Source organism: Bufo gargarizans, chromosome 9 (assembly GCF_014858855.1).
Source record: "Bufo gargarizans isolate SCDJY-AF-19 chromosome 9, ASM1485885v1, whole genome shotgun sequence".
Taxonomy (NCBI): Eukaryota; Metazoa; Chordata; class Amphibia; order Anura; family Bufonidae; genus Bufo; species Bufo gargarizans.
In genome coordinates this window covers 18,032,696-18,054,412 of record NC_058088.1, presented here as the reverse complement: position 1 = coordinate 18,054,412, position 21,717 = coordinate 18,032,696, and the positions used below count along the sequence as shown (strand labels likewise).

The following is a 21,717-nucleotide window of genomic DNA, read 5'->3' as shown; positions in this document are numbered from 1 at the left end:
GGATTTAAGGTACTATTAGGAATAAAGATGCATATTTAATAACCATTAATTAAATCAGACATATTATATTAGTATACTGGAGCGGCGGGGGATCTGTGGATGGCACAGTTATGGGCTGGGAGGGTCTGTGAATGACACATGTATAACAGTGCCATCCACAGATCGCCCCCCCTGTAACAGTGCCAGCCACAGATCCCCCCATAACAGTGTCTGTCATCCACAGTTCCCCCATAACAGTGTCCGTCATCCACAGTTGCCCCCATAACAGTGTCCGTCATCCACAGTTGCCCCCATAACAGTGTCCGTCATCCACAGATCCCCCCATAACAGTGTCCGTCATCCACAGATCCCCAGTAATAGTGCCATCCACAGACCACCTAGTTCCAAACCCACAGCACACCTTTTGGTTAAAAATATTTTTTTTCTTATTTTCCTCCCCAAAAACCTAGGTGCGTCTTATACGCCGGTGCGTCTTATACGGCGAAAAATACGGTAACCAAACAACCTTTTCTAATTTTTAGAAGAGCAAGATCACTGAAAAATATGTTAGCGCCAAGTAAACTGAAAAGTAGACGGGATCAAGTAGTCAGACCAGTCAGCTCCAGGACACCGGGGAGCTATAGGTGTAATCAACCGAGATGCTTATGCTGCAGATCCCTAAACATCACTACATCTTTTTTGGGCTGGAATGACGAATCTTTTGTAATTAAGGATGATTTGGACTGCGGATCATCGAACATCATTTATCTTATCACATGCCCATGTAACCTCCGCTATGTAGGGCGCACTATACAAACCTTGCGCAATCGGCTCAACAAGCATAGATCCAATGTTAAGAAGAAGTTCCTCCAACACAGCGTCTCTAGACATGCCACTATCCGCCACCAAGGCTCCTTTTTCGGGTTTACGGTTACTCCGATTGAACAAGTCCGATCAAACGGATATAACGTTATCCAGACTCTGAGGAAACGCGAGATGTTCTGGATATACAAATTGAATTGCCTTAATCCATATGGCCTAAACGAAGCCTTTGAAATTAATTTATGAATAACCCTGCCCCAATAATTAGTCCCTCCCTTCCTGTATGCCCCCATTCCCTCCTTTTATAATATCCCCATTCAGTACATATGACATTCCATATACCTTCTTTCCAACTTGCCCGCCCCAAGATACTCACACAAGGATCTATTGATTTTCCAGTTCAGCTACAGTCATGTGAAAAAATTAGGACACCCTTTGAAAGCATGTGGTTTTTTGTAACATTTTTAATAAAAGGTTATTTCATCTCCGTTTCAACAATACAGAGAGATTAAAGTAATCCGACTAAACAAAGAAAACTGAAGAAAAGTCTTTTCAAGATCTTCTGTAAATGTCATTCTACAAAAATGCCTATTCTAACTGAGGAAAAAGATAGGACACCCTTGCCCCTAATAGCGAGTGTTACCTCCTTTGGCTGAAATAACTGCAGTGAGACGGTTCTTGTAGCCATCTACCAGTCTTCGACATCGGTCTGAGGAAATTTTACCCCACTCCTCAATGCAGAACTTTTTCAGCTGTGAGATGTTTGAGGGGTTTCTTGCACGTACAGCCCTTTTCAAGTCACCCCACAGCATCTCAATGGGATTCAAATCTGGACTTTGACTTGGCCATTCCAGGACTCTCCATTTCTTCTTTTTCAGCCAATCTTTGGTTGATTTACTAGTATGTTTTGGGTCATTGTCATGTTGCATGGTCCAGTTCCGCTTCAGCTTTAATTTTCTAACTGATGGTCTCACATGTTCTTCAAGCACCTTCTGATACACAGTAGAATTCATCGTGGATTCTATGATGGTGAGCTGACCAGGTCCTGCTGCAGCAAAGCAGCCCCAAACCATGACACTTCCACCTCCATGCTTCACAGTTGGTATGAGGTTCTTTTCTTGGAATGCTGTGTTTGGTTTACGCCAAACATGTCCTCTGCTGTTGTGTCCAAATAATTCAATTTTGGACTCATCTGTCCAAAGAACATTATTCCAGAAGTCCTGGTCTTTGTCAACTTTATCTCTGGCAAATGTCAGTCTGGCCTCGATGTTTCTCTTGGAAAGCAAAGGTTTCCTCCTTGCACACCTCCCATGCAAGTTAAACTTGTACAGTCTCTTTCTGATTGTAGAGGCATGTACTTCTACATCAACAGTAGCCAGAGCCTGCTGTAGTTCTCGAGATGACACTTTAGGGTTTTTGGAGACCTCTTTTAGCATCTTGCGGTCTGCTCTTGGGGTGAACTTGCTGGGGCGACCAGTCCTGGGCATGTTGGCAGTTGTTTTGAAAGCCCTCCACTTGTAGACTATCTTCCGGACAGTGGAATGGCTGATTTCAAAATCTTTTGAGATCTTTTTAAATCCCTTCCCAGACTCATAGGCTGCTACAATCTTTTTTCTGAAGTCCTCTGACAGCTCTTTTGCTCTCACCATGGTGCTCACTCTCACTTCAACAGTCAGGAGCACACCAAACTAAATGTCTGAGGTTTAAATAGGGCAAGCCTCATTCAACATGCAGAGTAACGATCTACTAATTATGTGCACCTGGTGTGATATACCTGTGTGAGATCTGAGCCAATTTAAGAGGGAATACATGTGAGGGTGTCCTATCTTTTTCCTCAGTTAGAATAGGCATTTTTGTAGAATGACATTTACAGAAGATCTTGAAAAGACTTTTCTTCAGTTTTCTTTGTTTAGTTGGATTACTTTAATCTCTCTGTATTGTTGAAACGGAGATGAAATAACCTTTTATTAAAAATGTTACAAAAAACCACATGCTTTCAAAGGGTGTCCTAATTTTTTCACATGACTGTATTTCACACATATTTTACATCCACCCGGTACCAAGTGGACTACTATACATTAGTGACGTCTTAGCCGCGTTTTTCCCCATATTCCACATGTATATTTTTTAAACATTCCCATTACATCCTTTTAGAGTCTCTTATTGGTATTTATTTCATTTTTAGTGTACCATATTATATATATATTTTACCCAACGTTTTATTGCTACAATATATTACATCCAATTTATTTGTAGCCACAATACCTTTCACTATATATAAGCATTACTGTATATATATCAGTATTAATTTCTGCATTTATGTATTACATCTAACTTATTGTACCCAGAATATTTCTCATTAGATCAGGGATTGCTGTATTCCCTGAAGTAGTCAAATACTAGTGCTATTCACCAGTACTGGTACTGGTACCCAAAATATCTTTCATTATGTCAGGGATTATTGTATTCCCTGAAATAGTTAAATACTAGCACTAGTTTCTACCGATTGTATTTCATTCAACAACATCATTACAATCACTGAAATGCACCCTGAGCTCCTTGTAAACTGCTCTATCAGCATGATAGGAAGACAAACCTCCCTCCTCCCAGCCAGCCTCACACTCCCCTTCTCTGACGTGGCATTAGCTTCTGGTTGCCAGGAGACGGGGAGTGATGTGTGCAGCTGCCGGTGTTCTGCCGAAAGTCTATAGCGGAAGTGACAGTGGTGCGCTGCGCAAGCGCACAAGCGCACTTCCACAAATCATCAGCATCATTGTCTTAAAGTGACAGTCACCTCCAGTAAAATACAGCTACATTAATCTACATTAATTTGTACCCTCGCGGGCTCGCTTCGCTCGCCACGCATCGGGCTCGGCCTCGCTGCGCTCGGCATTTAGTAAAACTAGCTCTATGCCGCCATTGATAGTAAAGAAGGAAATGGATGGTAAAGAAAGAGACTATCCATCTCTTTCTTTACCATCCATTTCCTTCTTTACTATCAATGGCGGCATAGAGTTAGTTTTACTAAATGCCGAGCGCAGCGAGGCCGAGCCCGATGCGTGGCGAGCGAAGCGAGCCCGCGAGGGTACAAATTAATGTAGATTAATGTAGCTGTATTTTAATGGAGATGACTGTCACTTTAAGAAATCTATACCCTTAAGTCTGCGCACGCGCGGTGTGCGAACTACTGCAGTGGAGGCTGCAGGAATGCTTCGCTGAAGTACGCTTGTGCGCTTGCGCAGCGCACCACGTCACTTCCGCTATAGACTTTCGGCAAGCTATAGAGATTTGGCAGAACACCGGCTGCCGGATCATGTGACCGGCCGATAGTTCATGTGACCAGCTGTCTCCTGATGCGGCCGCACTGTGCTTGTGAGGGTCGATCTTTTGACCATAGATCCTAAGAAAACCGATTTAAATAAATTATCCAGGTATTTAAACATTTTACTCTTTCCATTTGCCAAGCTTTGAGAGCTTTCCTAGCACTACCCATTGACCCGCCCCTTTCCTGCCCCCTTTGTCTTTGGCGGTTTTTTACAATGTATTTAAAGGGAGTCTTTCACGCCGATTGACCCTATTAACCTATTTACACACTTAGTTAGTTCCCTGCTAGCATCATTCGTCCAAAAAACACTTTTATTCCGTATGCAAATGAGGCTGTGAAGGTGCCCAGAGGCGGCCTTACAACAGCCGGTGCCCAGGCCCCTGGGTCATTTTCATACCAATTCACTCCCCCTCCTCCGCGTCTGCCCGCCCATCCGCCGCGTCTGCCCGCCCATGGTCTCTTCTCTATCTTTCCTCCTACTGTCCGTAATCCCGCGCATGCGCCGATGACCGCGATATCGGCGCGTGCGCATTGAATGACCACAGTCTGGCCGGGGCATCACAGTTTACTGTGCGCATGCGCCGGCCTGGGCCTAATTTACGTTCTTGCCGTGATGCTGTGATCACGGCAAGAACGTAAGTTAGGCCGGTGCCGGCGCATGCGCACAGTAAACTGTGATGCCCCGGCCAGACTGTGGTCATTCAATGCGCACGCGCCGATATCGCGATCATCGGCGCATGCGCGGGATTACGGACAGTAGGATGAAAGATAGAGAAGAGACCATGGGCGGGCAGACGCGGAGGAGGGGGAGTGAATTGGTATGAAAATGACCCAGGGGCCTGGGCACCGGCCGTTGTAAGGCCGCCCCTGGGCACCTGGCTGTAGTGACCGGTGTCACGCACAGGGAGGAAAACAGGGAAAGCCCTGCCCAAGGGAGAGGGAAAGGTGGTGACCCCTAACTCACCTTGCGGCTGGCACCTGACTGCCCTGACGTCCCTAGACGGGTTCCTCACCCGTGCGGCGATCACGTGCCTAAACCCTGGCTTTCCCTGAAATGAGCCCTAGATAGTGAACGGGCCGGTGGGATCGCTAGTCCGCACCACTGCACTAAGAGGGAAACACCAGGGAGAGGACAGACAAATACAGACAAACACAAACACCCAGGTGGACGACCACAGCAGTCCACAAAGGTCCAACAGGGATCCGGAGGGTAGCGTTCTGAATCAACAGTCAGAGAACGCAGCAACACAGCTCCAGTGGGTCAGGCTAGATGTCCAGGCAGGAAGCTCTATCTCTGGCAACCAGAGAAGTGTGAGAGGGGAATATAAGGAGGTTTGGGAGTGCTGGACAAGGAACAGCTGAGGAGAAGGAGCTACGGATCCCTGAGTGAGCCAAAAGGGTTTGCAAAGCAAACCCAGAAAGCTACCATAAGGAAAACAGCCCTATCTTAAATAGAGCGTGCAGCCAACCGCTGCGACTTCCTGACCCCGGGTATAACGGAGTCAGGCGTGGTTCTCGATACCCTCGTGACAGTACCCCCCTCTCTACGAGGGGCCTCCGGACACTCAGGACCAGGTCTCTCAGGATGAGAGGCATGAAAAACCCGAACTAACCTGTCTGCGTTTACCTCAGACGCAGGAACCCACATTCTTTTCCTCGGGACCGTAACCTCTCCAATGCACCAGATATTGAAGAGAGCGGCGGACCCGACGAGAATTAACAATTTTGGATATCTGAAATTCTAGATTACCATCCACGACAACAGGAGGGGGTGGCAGCGGTGATGGTTCTAGAGGTGGAACATATTTTTTGAGTAACGACTTATGAAAAACATTATGAATTTTAAAAGTCTGAGGTAACTCCAGGCGAAAAGCCACGGGGTTGATGATGGCTACAATTTTGTAAGGGCCAATAAACCTAGGACCCAGTTTCCAAGAGGGAACCTTCAATTTAATATTCCTAGTAGACAACCACACATAGTCATTCACTCCTAGGTCCGGACCTGGCGACCGTCTCTTATCAGCCATGCATTTGTATTTACCTCCCATATTTTTCAAGTTAGCTTGCACCTTCTGCCATACCGATGAAAGAGATGACGAAAAACTTCCTCTTCGGGAACCCCAGAAGAAACCCCTCTTTGAAAGTACAGAATTGGGGATGAAAACCATATGCACCAAGAAATGGTGACTTGCCAGTGGATTCCTGACGACGATTATTTATGGCAAACTCAGCTAACGGTAAATATGATGACCACAACTCTTGGTTTTCAGACACAAAACATCTTAGATATGTCTCAAGGTTTTGGTTGGTACGCTCAGTCTGTCCATTCGACTGAGGATGGAAAGCTGAGGAAAAGGACAAGTGTACCCCCAAACGGGAACAAAAAGCTTTCCAAAATTTAGAAATAAACTGGGTACCCCGATCAGATTTCACTGACGAATACCTGAGCAAGAGTCTTAGCATTAAGTAGTGCGGGTAACGCAATGAAGTGTACCATTTTGCTAAACCTGTCCACTACTACCAAAATAACAGTTTTACCCGCAGACAAAGGTAAGTCAGTGATAAAATCCATTGACAGATGTGTCCACGGTCTATTGGGAATGACGAGTGGTAATAGAGACCCTGCAGGACGTGTATGTGAAACTTTTGCGCGCGCACAGGTAGAGCAAGAAGACACAAAATCCAATACATCCTGACGCAACCTTGGCCACCAAAAACGACGAGACAATAGCTCCAAGGTTGCTTTACTACCCGGGTGCCCAGCAAGTGCCGAATTATGATGTTCCTTTAATAATTTGAAACGTAGGTTCAACGGTACAAACAATTTCTCTGAGGGGCAAGAGACCGGGGCGTCCCCCTGGGCCTCTAACACCTTCCCCTCCAGAGCAGAGTGTACCGCAGAGACAACCACTCCTCTTTGAAGAATAGGCACCGGATCACTCACATTACCCCCTCCAGGGAAACAACGAGAGAGTGCATCAGCCTTGGTGTTCTTTGCCCCAGGACGATAGGTAATCACAAAGTTAAACCTGGTAAAAAATAGCGACCACCTAGCCTGTCTAGGGGTGAGACGCTTAGCTGATTCGAGGTACAGGAGATTTTTGTGGTCCGTAATCACAGTGACGGGGTGGACTGCCCCCTCTAAGAAGTGACGCCACTCCTCAAACGCAAGTTTAATAGCTAATAGTTCCCTATTGCCAATATCGTAGTTCTTTTCTGCTGCAGATAGTTTTTTCGAAAAGAAAGCACAAGGACGCCATTTGCCAGGAGACGGACCCTGAGACAGCACCGCCCCCACTCCCACCTCTGACGCATCGACTTCAACAATAAAAGGCTGAGAGACATCAGGTTGGACTAGTACAGGTGCTGAGGTAAACCTCTCTTTTAGAGAGGAAAAAGCAACTTTAGCGGCGTCAGACCATTTAGAAAAATCAGACCCCTTCCTAGTCATGTCAGTAAGCGGTTTTACAATAAGTGAATAATTTTTAATGAATTTCCTATAGAAATTCGCGAAGCCCAAGAACCGTTGTAGTGCTTTGAGGTTCTCAGGAAGATCCCAATCTAAAATTGCCTGGACCTTCCTAGGATCCATACGGAAACCTGAAGCAGATAAAAAATAACCCAGGAATTGTATTTCCTGAACGGCGAAGACACATTTTTCAATCTTAGCATATAATTCATTCGTCCGTAGGACCTGCAGTACTTGTCTGACATGCACCTCATGTGTTTTCAGATCAGACGAATAAATTAAAATATCATCTAGGTATATTACCACAAACCTGCCGATTAGATGACTAAAAATGTCATTAACGAAATGTTGAAAGACGGCAGGAGCATTGGTCAGACCGAAAGGCATAACTAGATTTTCATAATGCCCCTCAGGGGTGTTAAACGCTGTCTTCCACTCATCCCCCTCCTTAATACGAATCAGATTGTAGGCCCCCCTAAGATCAAGTTTGGAGAACCACCTAGCACCCGCAATCTGATTAAACAGGTCAGGAATGAGAGGAAGAGGGTATGGGTCTCGGATGGTTATCCGATTTAATTCGCGAAAATCCAAGCAAGGACGCAGACCCCCATCTTTCTTTTTAACGAAGAAAAACCCTGCAGCCACGGGTGAAGAAGAGGGCCTGATGTGTCCCTTAGCCAAGCTCTCGGAGATATAATCTTTCATGGCTTGTCTCTCTGGACCCGAAAGATTATATAACCTGGTCTTGGGTAATTTTGCGCCGGGAATAAGGTTAACCGGGCAATCATAAGGACGATGAGGTGGTAACTTCTGACAACCCTTTTCAGAAAAAACATCCTCAAAATCCGAAATAAATGTAGGTAGGATAGTTATGGAGGCGACTAAGCAATTGCTATTTAAGCAATTTTCTCTGCACTGCTCACTCCACTCCAATATCTCCCTGGCCTGCCAATCCACTACTGGATTGTGCGCTACCAACCAGGGAAGACCCAGCACCACCGGAGTGGGAAGCCCTTCCAGAACATAACCTGAAAGCATCTCGTTATGGTGGTCCCCTACCCGAAGGTGTAAATTATGAACAATGTGGGTGAGGTTTCTCTGAGACAGGGGAGCAGAATCAATAGCGAATATGGGAATGGGTCTCTGTAACGTACAGAGAGACAAACCCAAAGTGCGGGCAAAATGGGCATCTATCAAATTTACCCCTGCTCCACTGTCTAAAAAGAAAGAAATAGTCTCCGTCTTATCACCAAAAATAATAACCGCTGGCAACACAAATTGCGATGTACGTATGGAGGTGACGTATACCCCCCGGCTGACATCCTCCACACAGCCTGGGGTTAGTAGTTTTTCCGACGGTCTTTTGTTTCTGAGGAAAGAAGGACAGACATTAATGAAATGACCCCTCTCCCCACAAAAAATCAAACCCCACGCCTACGGTGAGCCTCAGGAGGACGGACCTGACGAGTAGTTCCTCCTAGCTGCATAGGCTCGTCTAAGTCCGTACAGACTAACTGCTGCTTGGGAGGAGTTACCAATTTCTCTGGTTCTTTCAACCTGTCCCTAAGGCGTCTCTCTATACGGATAGAAAGGGACATAACTGCATCAAGGGAAAAGGGGGTCTCATATAATGCAAGCGCATCCTTAACCCTTTCGGATAACCCAGAGCAGAACTGACTCCTGAGAGCCGGGTTGTTCCATTGGGTATCCGTAGCCCACCTACGGAATTCAGAGCAATACTCCTCTACCGGCCGTTCTCTTTGTAAGAGTCTCCGTAATCTTGATTCAGCCAGTGCTACTCGGTCAGGGTCGTCATATATGAGACCCAAGGCCCCGAAAAACTCGTCCACTGACCGAAGAGCCTGGGAATCAGTAGGTAAAGAGAACGCCCAGGACTGCGGGTCCCCCTGCAGCAGGGAAATAACAACCCCCACCCGCTGATCTTCATTACCAGAGGAGTAAGGGCGCAGTTTAAAATATAACTTACAGGCCTCACGGAATGTCAAAAACTTGTCCCTTCCCCCAGAAAACCTGTCAGGGAGAGGGACCTTGGCTTCCGCAACAACCTGGTTACCAGTAGCAACCGCTGGGCTTGCGGTCAGTTGTAATTGCTGCTGTTGCTGGAGGACCGACGCCTTCAATCCTACCACCTCCAAAGACAGGCCATGAAATTGTTTGGACAGAGCAGCAATTTGATCCATACTGGATTCTAAGTAGGTAAAAAAAAAAATATAAGGGCCAGAGAAAATGTAGTGACCGGTGTCACGCACAGGGAGGAAAACAGGGAAAGCCCTGCCCAAGGGAGAGGGAAAGGTGGTGACCCCTAACTCACCTTGCGGCTGGCACCTGACTGCCCTGACGTCCCTAGACGGGTTCCTCACCCGTGCGGCGATCACGTGCCTAAACCCTGGCTTTCCCTGAAATGAGCCCTAGATAGTGAACGGGCCGGTGGGATCGCTAGTCCGCACCACTGCACTAAGAGGGAAACACCAGGGAGAGGACAGACAAATACAGACAAACACAAACACCCAGGTGGACGACCACAGCAGTCCACAAAGGTCCAACAGGGATCCGGAGGGTAGCGTTCTGAATCAACAGTCAGAGAACGCAGCAACACAGCTCCAGTGGGTCAGGCTAGATGTCCAGGCAGGAAGCTCTATCTCTGGCAACCAGAGAAGTGTGAGAGGGGAATATAAGGAGGTTTGGGAGTGCTGGACAAGGAACAGCTGAGGAGAAGGAGCTACGGATCCCTGAGTGAGCCAAAAGGGTTTGCAAAGCAAACCCAGAAAGCTACCATAAGGAAAACAGCCCTATCTTAAATAGAGCGTGCAGCCAACCGCTGCGACTTCCTGACCCCGGGTATAACGGAGTCAGGCGTGGTTCTCGATACCCTCGTGACACTGGCTCTCTCCCTGACTGTTCAGCCTATGCGAAAATCCCAATGGTAGATGATCGCATATCCTCTTACCTCGACTGTATAACACCTGAACACCCTATAATAGTGAGGGGACACGGCCACCGGCTCCCTACACTTGATACGGAGGGAGTCAGGGTCACCTGGGATCCAGCAAACAGAAAAACACAAATGAATGAACAAAACTTATCTGTAGAAGACTCAGAAGTAGGATCAGCATGCACACACTCCAGGAAGGAATATAAACCGCAAAGTGAAGCAGTCTGGGAAGGAATTTAAAGGGATGCAATCAGTGCAACTACATGACAGCTGAGCTGAGGCTAACGAGATGAGAAAATGAAAGAAGGAAGCTCAAGGAGGAGGTTCTGAAAGACATCTGTCAGAGCTTCTCAGATGTCTGGTGGTGACAGTACCCCTCCTTCTACGAGTGGACTCCGGACACTCAGAGCCCACCTTCTCAGGATGGGACCTATGGAAAGCCCTGATGAGACGAGTGGCCTTAATGTCCGTCACTGGGACCCACATCCTCTCCTCAGGACCATAACCCTCCCAATGAACGAGGTACTGGAGAGAACCGCGGACAACACGAGAATCCACAATCCTAGAGACCTGAAATTCAAGATTACCATCAACCATAATCGGAGGAGGAGGCAAAGACGAGGGTACAATGGGTTGGACATAAGGTTTTAATAAGGACTTATGAAAAACATTATGGATCTTCCAAGTCTGAGGAAGACCAAGACGGTAGGCAACAGGATTGATGACGGACAAGATTTTGTAAGGCCCAATAAACTTAGGACCCAACTTCCAGGAGGGAACCTTCAATTTGATATTCTTAGTAGACAACCACACCAGATCACCAACATTCAGGTCCGGACCAGGCACACGTCTCTTATCCGCCACACGCTTATATCTCTCACTCATGCTCTTTAGATTATCCTGAATCTTTTGCCAAATAGATGACAAAGACGAGGAGAATCTGTCCTCATCAGGTAAACCAGAAGACCCCTCTCCAGAGAATGTCCCAAACTGCGAATGAAACCCATATGCACCAAAAAATGGTGACTTATCAGAGGACTCCTGACGACGGTTATTTAAAGCAAACTCAGCAAGGGACAAAAAAGAACACCAATCCTCCTGATTCTCCGCCACAAAACAGCGCAGATATGTCTCCAGATTCTGATTGAAGCGCTCTGTCTGGCCATTCGACTGTGGGTGGAAAGCAGAAGAGAATGACAACCGAACCCCCAAGCTAGAACAGAAAGCCTTCCAGAATCTGGAAACAAACTGCGTGCCCCTATCAGAGACTATGTCTGAAGGAATACCATGCAATTTGACAATGTGATCAATAAATGCCTGCGCCAGCGTCTTAGCATTGGGCAAGCCAGGAAAAGGGATGAAATGCACCATTTTGCTAAAACGGTCCACCACCACCAGAATCAGTCTTCCCCGAGGAACGAGGCAGGTCCGTAATGAAGTCCATGGACAGATGTGTCCAAGGACGGGAAGGAATGGGTAAGGGAAGGAGAGGACCTGATGGCCGTGAATGAGGGACTTTGGCACGAGCGCAGGTCTCGCAGGCTGCCACAAAACCCTCAACCGACTTACGAAGCGCCGGCCACCAGAATCTCCGAGCGATGAGAGCCACTGTGGCTCTTGCCCCCGGGTGCCCAGCAAGGACAGTATCGTGGTGTTCCTTAAAAATATTGTGTCTTAAAGCGAGAGGCACAAACAACCTCCCAGGAGGACAAAGATCAGGAGCCTCTGACTGAGCTACCTGAACCTCTGCCTCCAATTCAGGATAAAGAGCAGAGACCACCACACCTTCAGCCAAAATGGGACCCGGGTCTTCAAAATTCCCACCTCCCGGAAAACAACGTGACAGGGCATCCGCCTTCACATTCTTAACCCCAGGGCGGAACGTGACAACAAAATTAAACCTGGAAAAGAACAAAGACCATCGGGCCTGTCTCGGGTTCAGACGCTTGGCTGACTCCAAGTAGGCCAGATTCTTATGGTCAGTAAACACGGTAATAGGGTGTCTGGCTCCCTCTAGCCAATGGCGCCATTCCTCAAAAGACAACTTGATGGCCAACAACTCCCTATCTCCCACATCATAATTTCTCTCTGCGGAGGAGAGTTTCTTCGAGAAAAAGGCACACGGTCGCCATTTGGCAGGAGAGGGACCCTGAGACAAGACCGCACCCACACCCACCTCAGAAGCATCAGCCTCAACTATGAAGGGTAGAGAAATTTCAAGTTGTACCAAGATGGGAGCGGAAGCAAAACTCTCCTTGATATTAGAAAAGGCCTTACGCGCCTCTACCGACCAGGAGGAAAAATCTACCCCCTTTCTAGTCATATCAGTGAGTGGTTTAACAACAGAGGAATAATTCAAAATAAACTTCCTGTAATAATTGGCAAAGCCCAAAAAACGCATCAGCGCCTTCTGATTCTCAGGAAGCTCCCACTCAAGCACAGCGCGGACCTTCTCGGGGTCCATGCGAAAACCAGAAGCGGAGAGAAGAAACCCCATAAATTGAATTTCTGGAACCGCAAACACACATTTTTCCAGTTTCGCGTACAATTTATTCTCCCGCAGGATAAGCAAGACCTGATGTAGGTGGTCCTTATGAGTTTTGAAATCAGGAGAAAAAATCAAAATGTCATCTAGATACACTAATACAAATTTCCCCATTAAATGATAAAAAATGCTGTTCACAAAATGCTGAAAGACAGCTGGAGCATTCATCAAACCAAAAGGCATAACCAAATTCTCAAAATGGCCCTCAGGGGTATTGAAGGTTGAAGGCCGTCTTCCATTCGTCTCCTTCTCTGACCCTGACCAGGTTGTATGCCCCTCTTAGATCCAACTTGGAAAAAACTTTAGCCCCAACAATCTGGTTAAACAGGTCCGGGATCAAAGGAAGCGGATAAGGGTCACGAATTGTGATACTGTTCAGCTCCCTGAAATCCAGACATGGTCTTAAGGAACCATCTTTTTTCTTAACAAAGAAAAAACCAGCGGCAACAGGTGACTTCGAGGGTTGTATGTGTACCTTTCTCAGACTCTAAGAGATATAAGCACGCATAGCGACCCTTTCAGGTTGGGAGAGATTGTATAAACGAGATTTAGGCAGCTTGGCGCCTGGGGTGAGATTAATAGGGCAATCGTACTCCCTGTGCGGGGGCAAGTCCTGAACACCACTCTCAGAGAAGACATCCGAAAATTCAGAGAGAAAAGATGGTACAGTCTTAGTAGAAACCTCAGAAACAGATGTCGTGAGGCAATTCTCTCTGCAAAAGTCACTCCAACCATTTATTTGCCTCGCTTGCCAATCAATGGTGGGGTTATGTTTAGTGAGCCAGGGTAGCCCCAACACAAGAGGAGTAGGCAACCCGCTAAGGACGAAACATGACACATCCTCAACATGAGCATCACTCACAATCAAATGGATATTGTGAACTATGCCCTTTAACGATTTCTGAGAAAGTGGAGCGGAATCAATAGCAAAAACAGGTATATCCTTTCCCAAAGTGCATACCTGGAAACCATGAGTTATAGCAAATTGATTATCAATAAGATTGACAGCTGCTCCACTATCTACAAAAATCTCACAAAAAATGTTCTTGCTCTCTAGCGCCACCCTGGCAGGTAGGACAAAACGGGAATTACAAGCAAACGGAAAAGCTTCAATTTCTGCATCAACCTTGCCAATGGTAACTGATGGAACATTTTTAAAGGATTTTTTTCTTTTAGTTTCTTTATTACTCTCAAAAGACTGTCTGAATCACCTAGAGGGACAAACATTTGCCAAATTATTTATACCCCCACAACAGAAACAAACCTTCCTATGAGGACTGAATCTTCCACTGTCAGAGGCAATCAAACCGAGCTGCATGGGCTCCTGCTCAGAAGGGATTGAGAGCGACTGAGACCCCTGTGCAGTGAATGAGATCGCCGCACTGTCCTGGGACTGAGTATGACAGGAAGGAGTGATTTCTCCTCTCTCTCTAAGACACCTGTCAATACGAACGGCCCGAGACATGGCAGAGTCCAAGGAGGTAGGTCTCTCATGAAAGGCAAATGCATCTTTCAATCCCTCTGAAAGACCATGGCAAAATTGACTTCGGAGTGCAGCATCATTCCAACCAGTATCAGCTGCCCATCTCCGAAATTCTGAGCAGTATATCTCTGCGGATTGTTTACCCTGACATAAAAGACGTAGTCTAGACTCAGCCAGAGCAATACGATCCGGATCATCATATATCTGACCCAGGGCTAAAAAGAATTCATCCACTGAACGGAGGGGCCGTGCCCCCACCGGCAGCGAAAAGGCCCAGGACTGAGCGTTATCCCTGGGCAGCGAGATGATGATCCCCACCCTCCGTTCCTCATCACCAGAGGAATGGGGAAGTAGGCGAAAATGGAGTTTGCAAGCCTCTCTAAAACGAACAAAATTCTCACTACCCCCGGAGAACGTATCCGGGAGCGAGATCTTAGGCTCAGAACAAACTCCATGAACCGGTCACCTGAAACTGAGAAAGAGTCTTACGGAGATCTGCTACCTCCAATGAAAGACCCTGCATGCGTTCAGTCAATAGTGAAACCAGATCCATACTTGAGATGGTTTTGGCGGTTTATAATGTCACGGAAGGTGTACAGGAAACTAGAAGACACAAAATGAATATCCGACTCACTGGATCCAAAACTAAGGAACAAAAGGGAGAGCCCTGCATCAGACCTGGCTCTCTCCCTGACTGCTCAGCCTATGCGAAAATCCCAATGGTAGATGATCGCATATCCTCGTACCTCGACTGTATAACACCTGAACACCCTATAATAGTGAGGGGACACGGCCACCGGCTCCCTACACTTGATACGGAGGGAGTCAGGGTCACCTGGGATCCAGCAAACAGAAAAACACAAATGAATGAACAAAACTTATCTGTAGAAGACTCAGAAGTAGGATCAGCATGCACACACTCCAGGAAGTAATATAAACCGCAAAGTGAAGCAGTCTGGGAAGGAATTTAAAGGGATGCAATCAGTGCAACTACATGACAGCTGAGAGAGGCTAACGAGATGAGAAAATGAAAGCAAAACAAAAGGAAGCTCAAGGAGGAGGTTCTGAAAGACATCTGTCAGAGCTTCTCAGATGTCTGGTGGTGACAGCACCTTCACAGCCTCATTTGCATACGGAATAAAAGTGTTTTTTGGACGAATGATGCTAGCAGGGAACTAACGGTAAGAACAGTTTTAATAGGGGGGATGCCGTGGACATAAGTGTGTTAATAGGTTAATAGGGTCAATCGGCGTGAAAGACTCCCTTTAAATGTATGTCATTTGCTTTTATGTATGCAAGTCATTTGTACCTGAAGAAGGGGTATATCCCCGAAACGCGTTGTACCGCTTTCTTAATAAAAAAGAACCCTCATTCTATTCCAACTACTGGGTGGTTCTTGCGCCGTGGGATATTCATTTTCTCTATTGAACTACTGGCTTTCTGAGGGTTTCCAGGCATCCCTGAACAGAAGCACTTATCCCGGGCTTATCCACATCTTCTACTTGGATGTATGAGCCTGCAACCCGGGATACAAGCACCACCACCTTCTTCCAGAGTGCCGACCGATTATTTCTACTCATTAGAAACAGCCCCTACAAATTTGGGCTTTCCCATGCCGATAATCGGTGTGGCTTACGTGTACCCTGCCCACAATGGGTAGTCCTCTGCTGTTTGGGGGGCGTTTCCAGGGAAGGGTCCCTAAGTCACCTTCTGTTATGTTGGGAAGTATGGCTTCCATATTGAGCATTTATTTGTATGTGTTCCCCCCACAGGCGTGCAGTGCCCCAGACTAGACAGGATTGATAGCGGAGAGGTCTATCCCAGGAAAACAAAACATTTTGTCGGAGACGTCGTGAACTTTGAGTGCTGGGGAGGATTTGAAATGTTTGGAACTGAAAACCGCACTTGTCAGGCAAATGGCAAATGGAGTGGAATTGATGTGAAATGTGACGATAAAGGTAAAAATACATAAAATGTCTAAAAATGTTATATGTAAGATAAGCTTAAATACATAATACAGTAATATAATGTACAATGTACAATACACCAGCAGTGAAGGAGACCACACTGCACCTACATGGCCACCTCTTCATTCATTGCTATGGGACTTACGAAAATAGGCAATGAGCGTATTCAGTCATTTTCAGAAGTCCCATAGCAGTGAATGGAGAGCAGGCCTCGCAAGCTATTCTCAGGACACCTATAGTGCTGAATGAAGTGTGGCCATGCAAGCATGGTTGCTTTCCCTTCACTTTTGGTGCCCCGTTCTGGAGAAAGGTGCAGATATCATCCCTGGGACCTGCTCCTATCTGACATTTGTGGCATACCCTAGCAATATGCCATAAATGTTGAGATGGGGCAACCCCTGGAAAGGGATGACTCCACTTAGCACCATTACTACAGCCGTGATCAAGGTCTATTGACCGAAACGTTGGCCAGTGGCTCCAATTTATTTTTTAAGGTAACAATAAGGCAATAAAATTAAGCATTTTGATGTAACAGCAAAAAAAGAGAGTGCCGTGGTCTTTCCTTCAACTGCAATACCAAACACAACCCAGTGTGCCGCTGTTTCTGAAAGAAAGCAGCCATGATTTTCTAATCTGTAAAGGGCTCAGATATTCTGCTTCCTGTTTTCAAAGTCAAATAATAAAATTGTGGCTGCCTACAACCACCACTAGGGGGAGCCAAATGCAAATTGTAAAATGCTTATGCCTGTTCATATTCTTATGGTTCATACAGCTAGTATTGAACTCAATGGAAGCTGTAAAATGTTGTAGGTAGTGCAGTTGCCCAGTGGTTATTGTAGGTAAACGCTATAGCTGTGTGACAATTCTCTATGGGATTTTGGCCCCCTAAATTCAAGGTCTGGGACAAGGTATTTTGGTGCCCTAAGCCAGGGGTGCACCTCGCCTTTCTGCTGCCTGAGCCGAAAACAGCGCCCTCCCCCCCATGCCAGTTTCTTAACTTAACCCCTTTGCCACAATGAAATCGCTCATTGCCTATGGCCGTTAAGCTGCCCCCTCTTGCCCCTACCTGGTGCTGCCTGAGGCGATCTCCTCACCTGAACTCATTGTTGGTGCTCCCCTGCCCTAAGCAGATAACCACAATGACCAGACAAATAGAACAAATATAGACCCCAGACCAGACCACTTAAATATATGTGCACCCCTGAATCAATGCAAACCCCAGATTACACCCAGAATACAGACCCCTGATTAAACACATATTCCAGAATAAATACTGACCCAGACTAGTCCTCAAAATGAATAAACCCACCCAAAATAACTACAGACCCCCTATATAAATACAGACCTCCCTCCCCCTAAATACAGACTCCAGACACTTACACAGGACAGCTAACACTCTTTTCTAGGGCTTTGTGCCTCTACTGAGTGACTTGAGGACCTTCACACATATGACCCATGCAGGTCCTTCTGTAATAACAAAACCTGCACATTCTGTACCATTGCACATTTCACATGTATTGTGATTTTTGGCAAAAATGAAGCAAAATTAAAATGTGGACTCCATCCCTCATTTACCCCTGATCCCAGCTCTGCTGTGCAGTTTACAGGAGCAATTGCACAAAACGTGATTTATTGGGTGTATTATCTGTTGTGGTCATGTTCTGTATGATGGAAATGGATTATAATATTACACCCTTGTTCTCTCTTTTCTTCTCTATGGATCTCTCCTGACTATTTCCAACCCTTTTGTTTTCCCTACCCCCACACAGAGGGCGACTGTCCAAACCCAGGGATTCCTCCTGGGGCCACAAAAACAGGTACTTCCTACATGATTGAAAATAAAGTGAAGTACGAATGTGACAAGGGGCTGCAGATGTTCGGCTCGAAGGAGAGAGTATGTATGGAGAGCAAGCGCTGGTCCGGAGCGGAACCGTCCTGCAGATGTAAGATGCTTTACTGTATTCAGTATGTCCATGTATGGCACCATTGTGTAGGTCGTCAAACACTCTTAAAGATTTCTTATGCATTTCTTTCTCCATGGTTACAGACTACAAGCAAGCCCTGTGTGTAGTCTGATTCTTTAGACATGTATTAGGCTACTTTCACCCATGCATCAAAGAAATCTGGTAGGCTGTCCCAGCAGAAAACATCCTGCCAAAGTTTTCTGGATCTGGTATAACCGGATAGTGCTGTGGCCCCCCCGAACGCCATTGACTATATTGGAATTTGTCTGGACACAAATTACTGCATGCAATGTTTTTGTCTGGTCGAATCTAGGCATATTAGCTGGGGAGCGACCTGTTCCCTGACGCCCCCCATTATAGTCAATGTGTTCCGGTGTGTGCCAGATGCAAAGAACTCCTGCAGGCGGTTCTCTGCCAGAACATGACGTATGTGTGAAAGGGAGGTATTGGTCTACCAGGATTCCATTTTTTAGGTATTTTTGGTAACATGTAAAAGGTCCCCATTATAGGATTTTCTGGTATAAGGTCCAGGAGGATGGTTGAAGTCCTTTATAATATGTGTAAGTTCCTCTGTGTAGGTGCTCCTTAAGTTGGGTGTGATATTTTGTCTGAGCATTGCTTGTGCTCTTCTTGTTCATAATCACTACAGTGCCACCATTATCCGGTGGTTTGAGGATATCTTTATTGGATTTCAATGATTTTATTGCTTTTTTATCTTCTACGCTGAGATTCTGTTACTTTGTGTTGTTTTTCCAAAGTATCAGATTTAACTTTTTTTATTTATATTTATTTTTTAGAAGCAGTCCACGTATTCTTCCTGATTTTGGTTATGTCCAGGTTGTGGGGTCCAATCTTTCGTTGTCCTTTTTGTTGACCATTCTTGTTCCGCCTCCGTTTGTGATGTCGGATCTGCTTTGTCATGAAAGAATTGTTTTCGCCGTAATCTGCAGATGTTTCCACAGATTAGGGCTGAAATAAATCTTCATGAGAAAGCACAGCCTCTGAGCTGCAATACTAGACATGGCCAATAGATAAGAGTCTAAAGGTCTCTTTACACGGGACGACAGAGCAGCAGATTGTTGGAAGGAAGCGTTCCTTCCCGACAATCTGCTGTAATAACGTCCCGTGTAAAAGGGACCTAAACTCCGCCATACGATTGCTAACGAGCTTTCCTATGAATGCTCGTTAGCGATTATCTTTAAGATTCTCGGCCTTTGTAAAGTGGCCTTAAACGGGTTATCCAAAACTATAAACTCCCCCCCACCCATGTGCCAGGCGCCTCACACAGAATGTACTTACCCCACTCCTTGCGACGCTACTGGTCCCCGCCTGCCATTGACTGCTCCCTCCTGACACCGGATGTTTTCATCGGTGCACGGGAAGAAGCAGCAGCAGCGGTGCAGGGACCAGGAGCGGAGCGGGAAGCGGGGTAAGTATATTCCGTGTGAGGGGCCCGACACATGGGGGGGCAGTTTATAGTTTCGGATAACCCCTTTAACCTAGCCTTCTAATCTTATAAAATCCATTTACCTACAGTAGTGAGATGTCCCGGCTGATTTTGAAGATGACTGATGAGTCTCTGTCTTTCATAGATTGGTATATGTTTGATTCTCCAAAGGAAGTGGCGGAGAATTTTGCTTCTTCTCTTTATGAAACGGCTGAATCTTCGAACCTGAATAAAGCAGACGGTAGGAGAGCATTATATCATATCACCTCTGTAAGGGTGGACAGACGTTACCCAGGACTGATGGCGGGAGGAACCACATAGTGTGTGGATAAGCTGACCTTGCATGGCCAGTTAAAGGGGTTGTGCAACTTTGGGGAGGGGGTTTTGGCAAACTTCCCCTCTTGCACATACCCTTGAAGGGACGCCTACTTACCTGCTTCCCAACTCTGGCTCCCCACTCCTTCTCTCACAGGCATCGGCTTCTCCACTGTGCTCCCAAGATGTAAACTTCCATTTTGACGCCTCTGCAGCCAATTGCTGGTGTGTCATGTGACCATTTGACATGACGCAAGGGATGCAGGTCACCACTGCAGGAGCATCAAAATGGAAGGCAACATCCTGGGAGCACGGCGGAGCAGCCAACAGCACAGCTCCTTTAACCCTTTACTTACAGAGGCATGACACCTATTTACGGTGAGGCATGGGCGTAGGGATCACCATAGCAGCCATAGCAATGGCTATGGGGCCCTATGCCACTGGGGGCCCGGGCTGCCTGCTGTGGATTATTATACATTTTTAAATTCATGTGGTATAGCTACAGGGGTCGCAGGCCCCTCCAGGACAGACAGAGAAAGCACTATCTGCAGGCTGTGGGCGGTGCGATAGGAGGTGGCTGGAGGCAGAGAGGCGTACCTGCAATGAGGAGATGGAGTGGTCCCGCTCCCAGTCTGGGCGGCAGTCCTACTGGCCGGAAGTGGAAGAGGTGGAGCGTACAGCGAAGCTGCGTGCTGCTGGGCCTGGCAGCACTGCTGGAGTGTGGGCGCGCAGACGTTCAAGTGGCTGGCTGACTCTGGGACTGGTAAAAATTTACTCTGGAGTCCTGGACCATTATATCTAGGGAGGAGGGGGGAGCAGGACCCTGGAGGTCTGGACCAGTATATTTAAGGAGAAGGGGGAGCAGGACCTGGAGGTATGGTCTGGACCATTATATAGGGGGGAACACGACACTGGACCATTATATCTGGAGAGGGGGTGGAGCAGGACCCTGGAGGTCTGGACCATTATATTTAGGAGGGAGCAGGACCCTGGAGGTCTAGACCAATTTATTGAGGGGGGAGCCGCAGGATCTCCAAGGTCTAAACCATTAAATTGTGGGGGGGAGCAGGACACTTGATGTCTGGACCATTATATCTGGGGATGGGTGGTGGGAGATTTAGGATGGGTGTGGGGGTGGGATGTCTTGGAGGAGTGTGGGGATGCTGGGGTAGGAGGTACTGGAGGGGTGTTTGGGTGGGAGATCTGGAAGGGGTGGGAGGTCTGAGAGGTATGTGAGGGTGGGAGATCCGGGAGGGGGGCCCATAATTTTTTTTGCTATGGGGCCCAGTCATTTCTAGCTACGCCCCTGCGGTGAGGTATCACAGAATTCACAGTGCGGTACTATGCACACATCTGTAGCGCCCATGCCATCCTGTTTGAGAGTATATGGGTGTTATCCCACAGGCCACCGGTGACATTGCCTTTCATAGTATGGCATAAATACTATA

At 46.9% G+C, this 21,717-nt stretch overlaps 1 protein-coding gene across 1 annotated transcript in view; it reads left to right on the top strand.

Annotated features, from left to right (window-relative positions):
- LOC122946787 (complement factor B-like) overlaps positions 1-21,717 on the top strand; it is a 141,191-nt gene that overhangs the window by 19,388 nt on the left and 100,086 nt on the right. Inside the window, exons 5-7 of the mRNA XM_044306597.1 lie at positions 16,349-16,534; positions 18,313-18,486; positions 20,100-20,195. Coding sequence (XP_044162532.1) covers positions 16,349-16,534; positions 18,313-18,486; positions 20,100-20,195 — 456 coding nt within the window. The remainder of the gene's footprint in view (positions 1-16,348; positions 16,535-18,312; positions 18,487-20,099; positions 20,196-21,717) is intronic.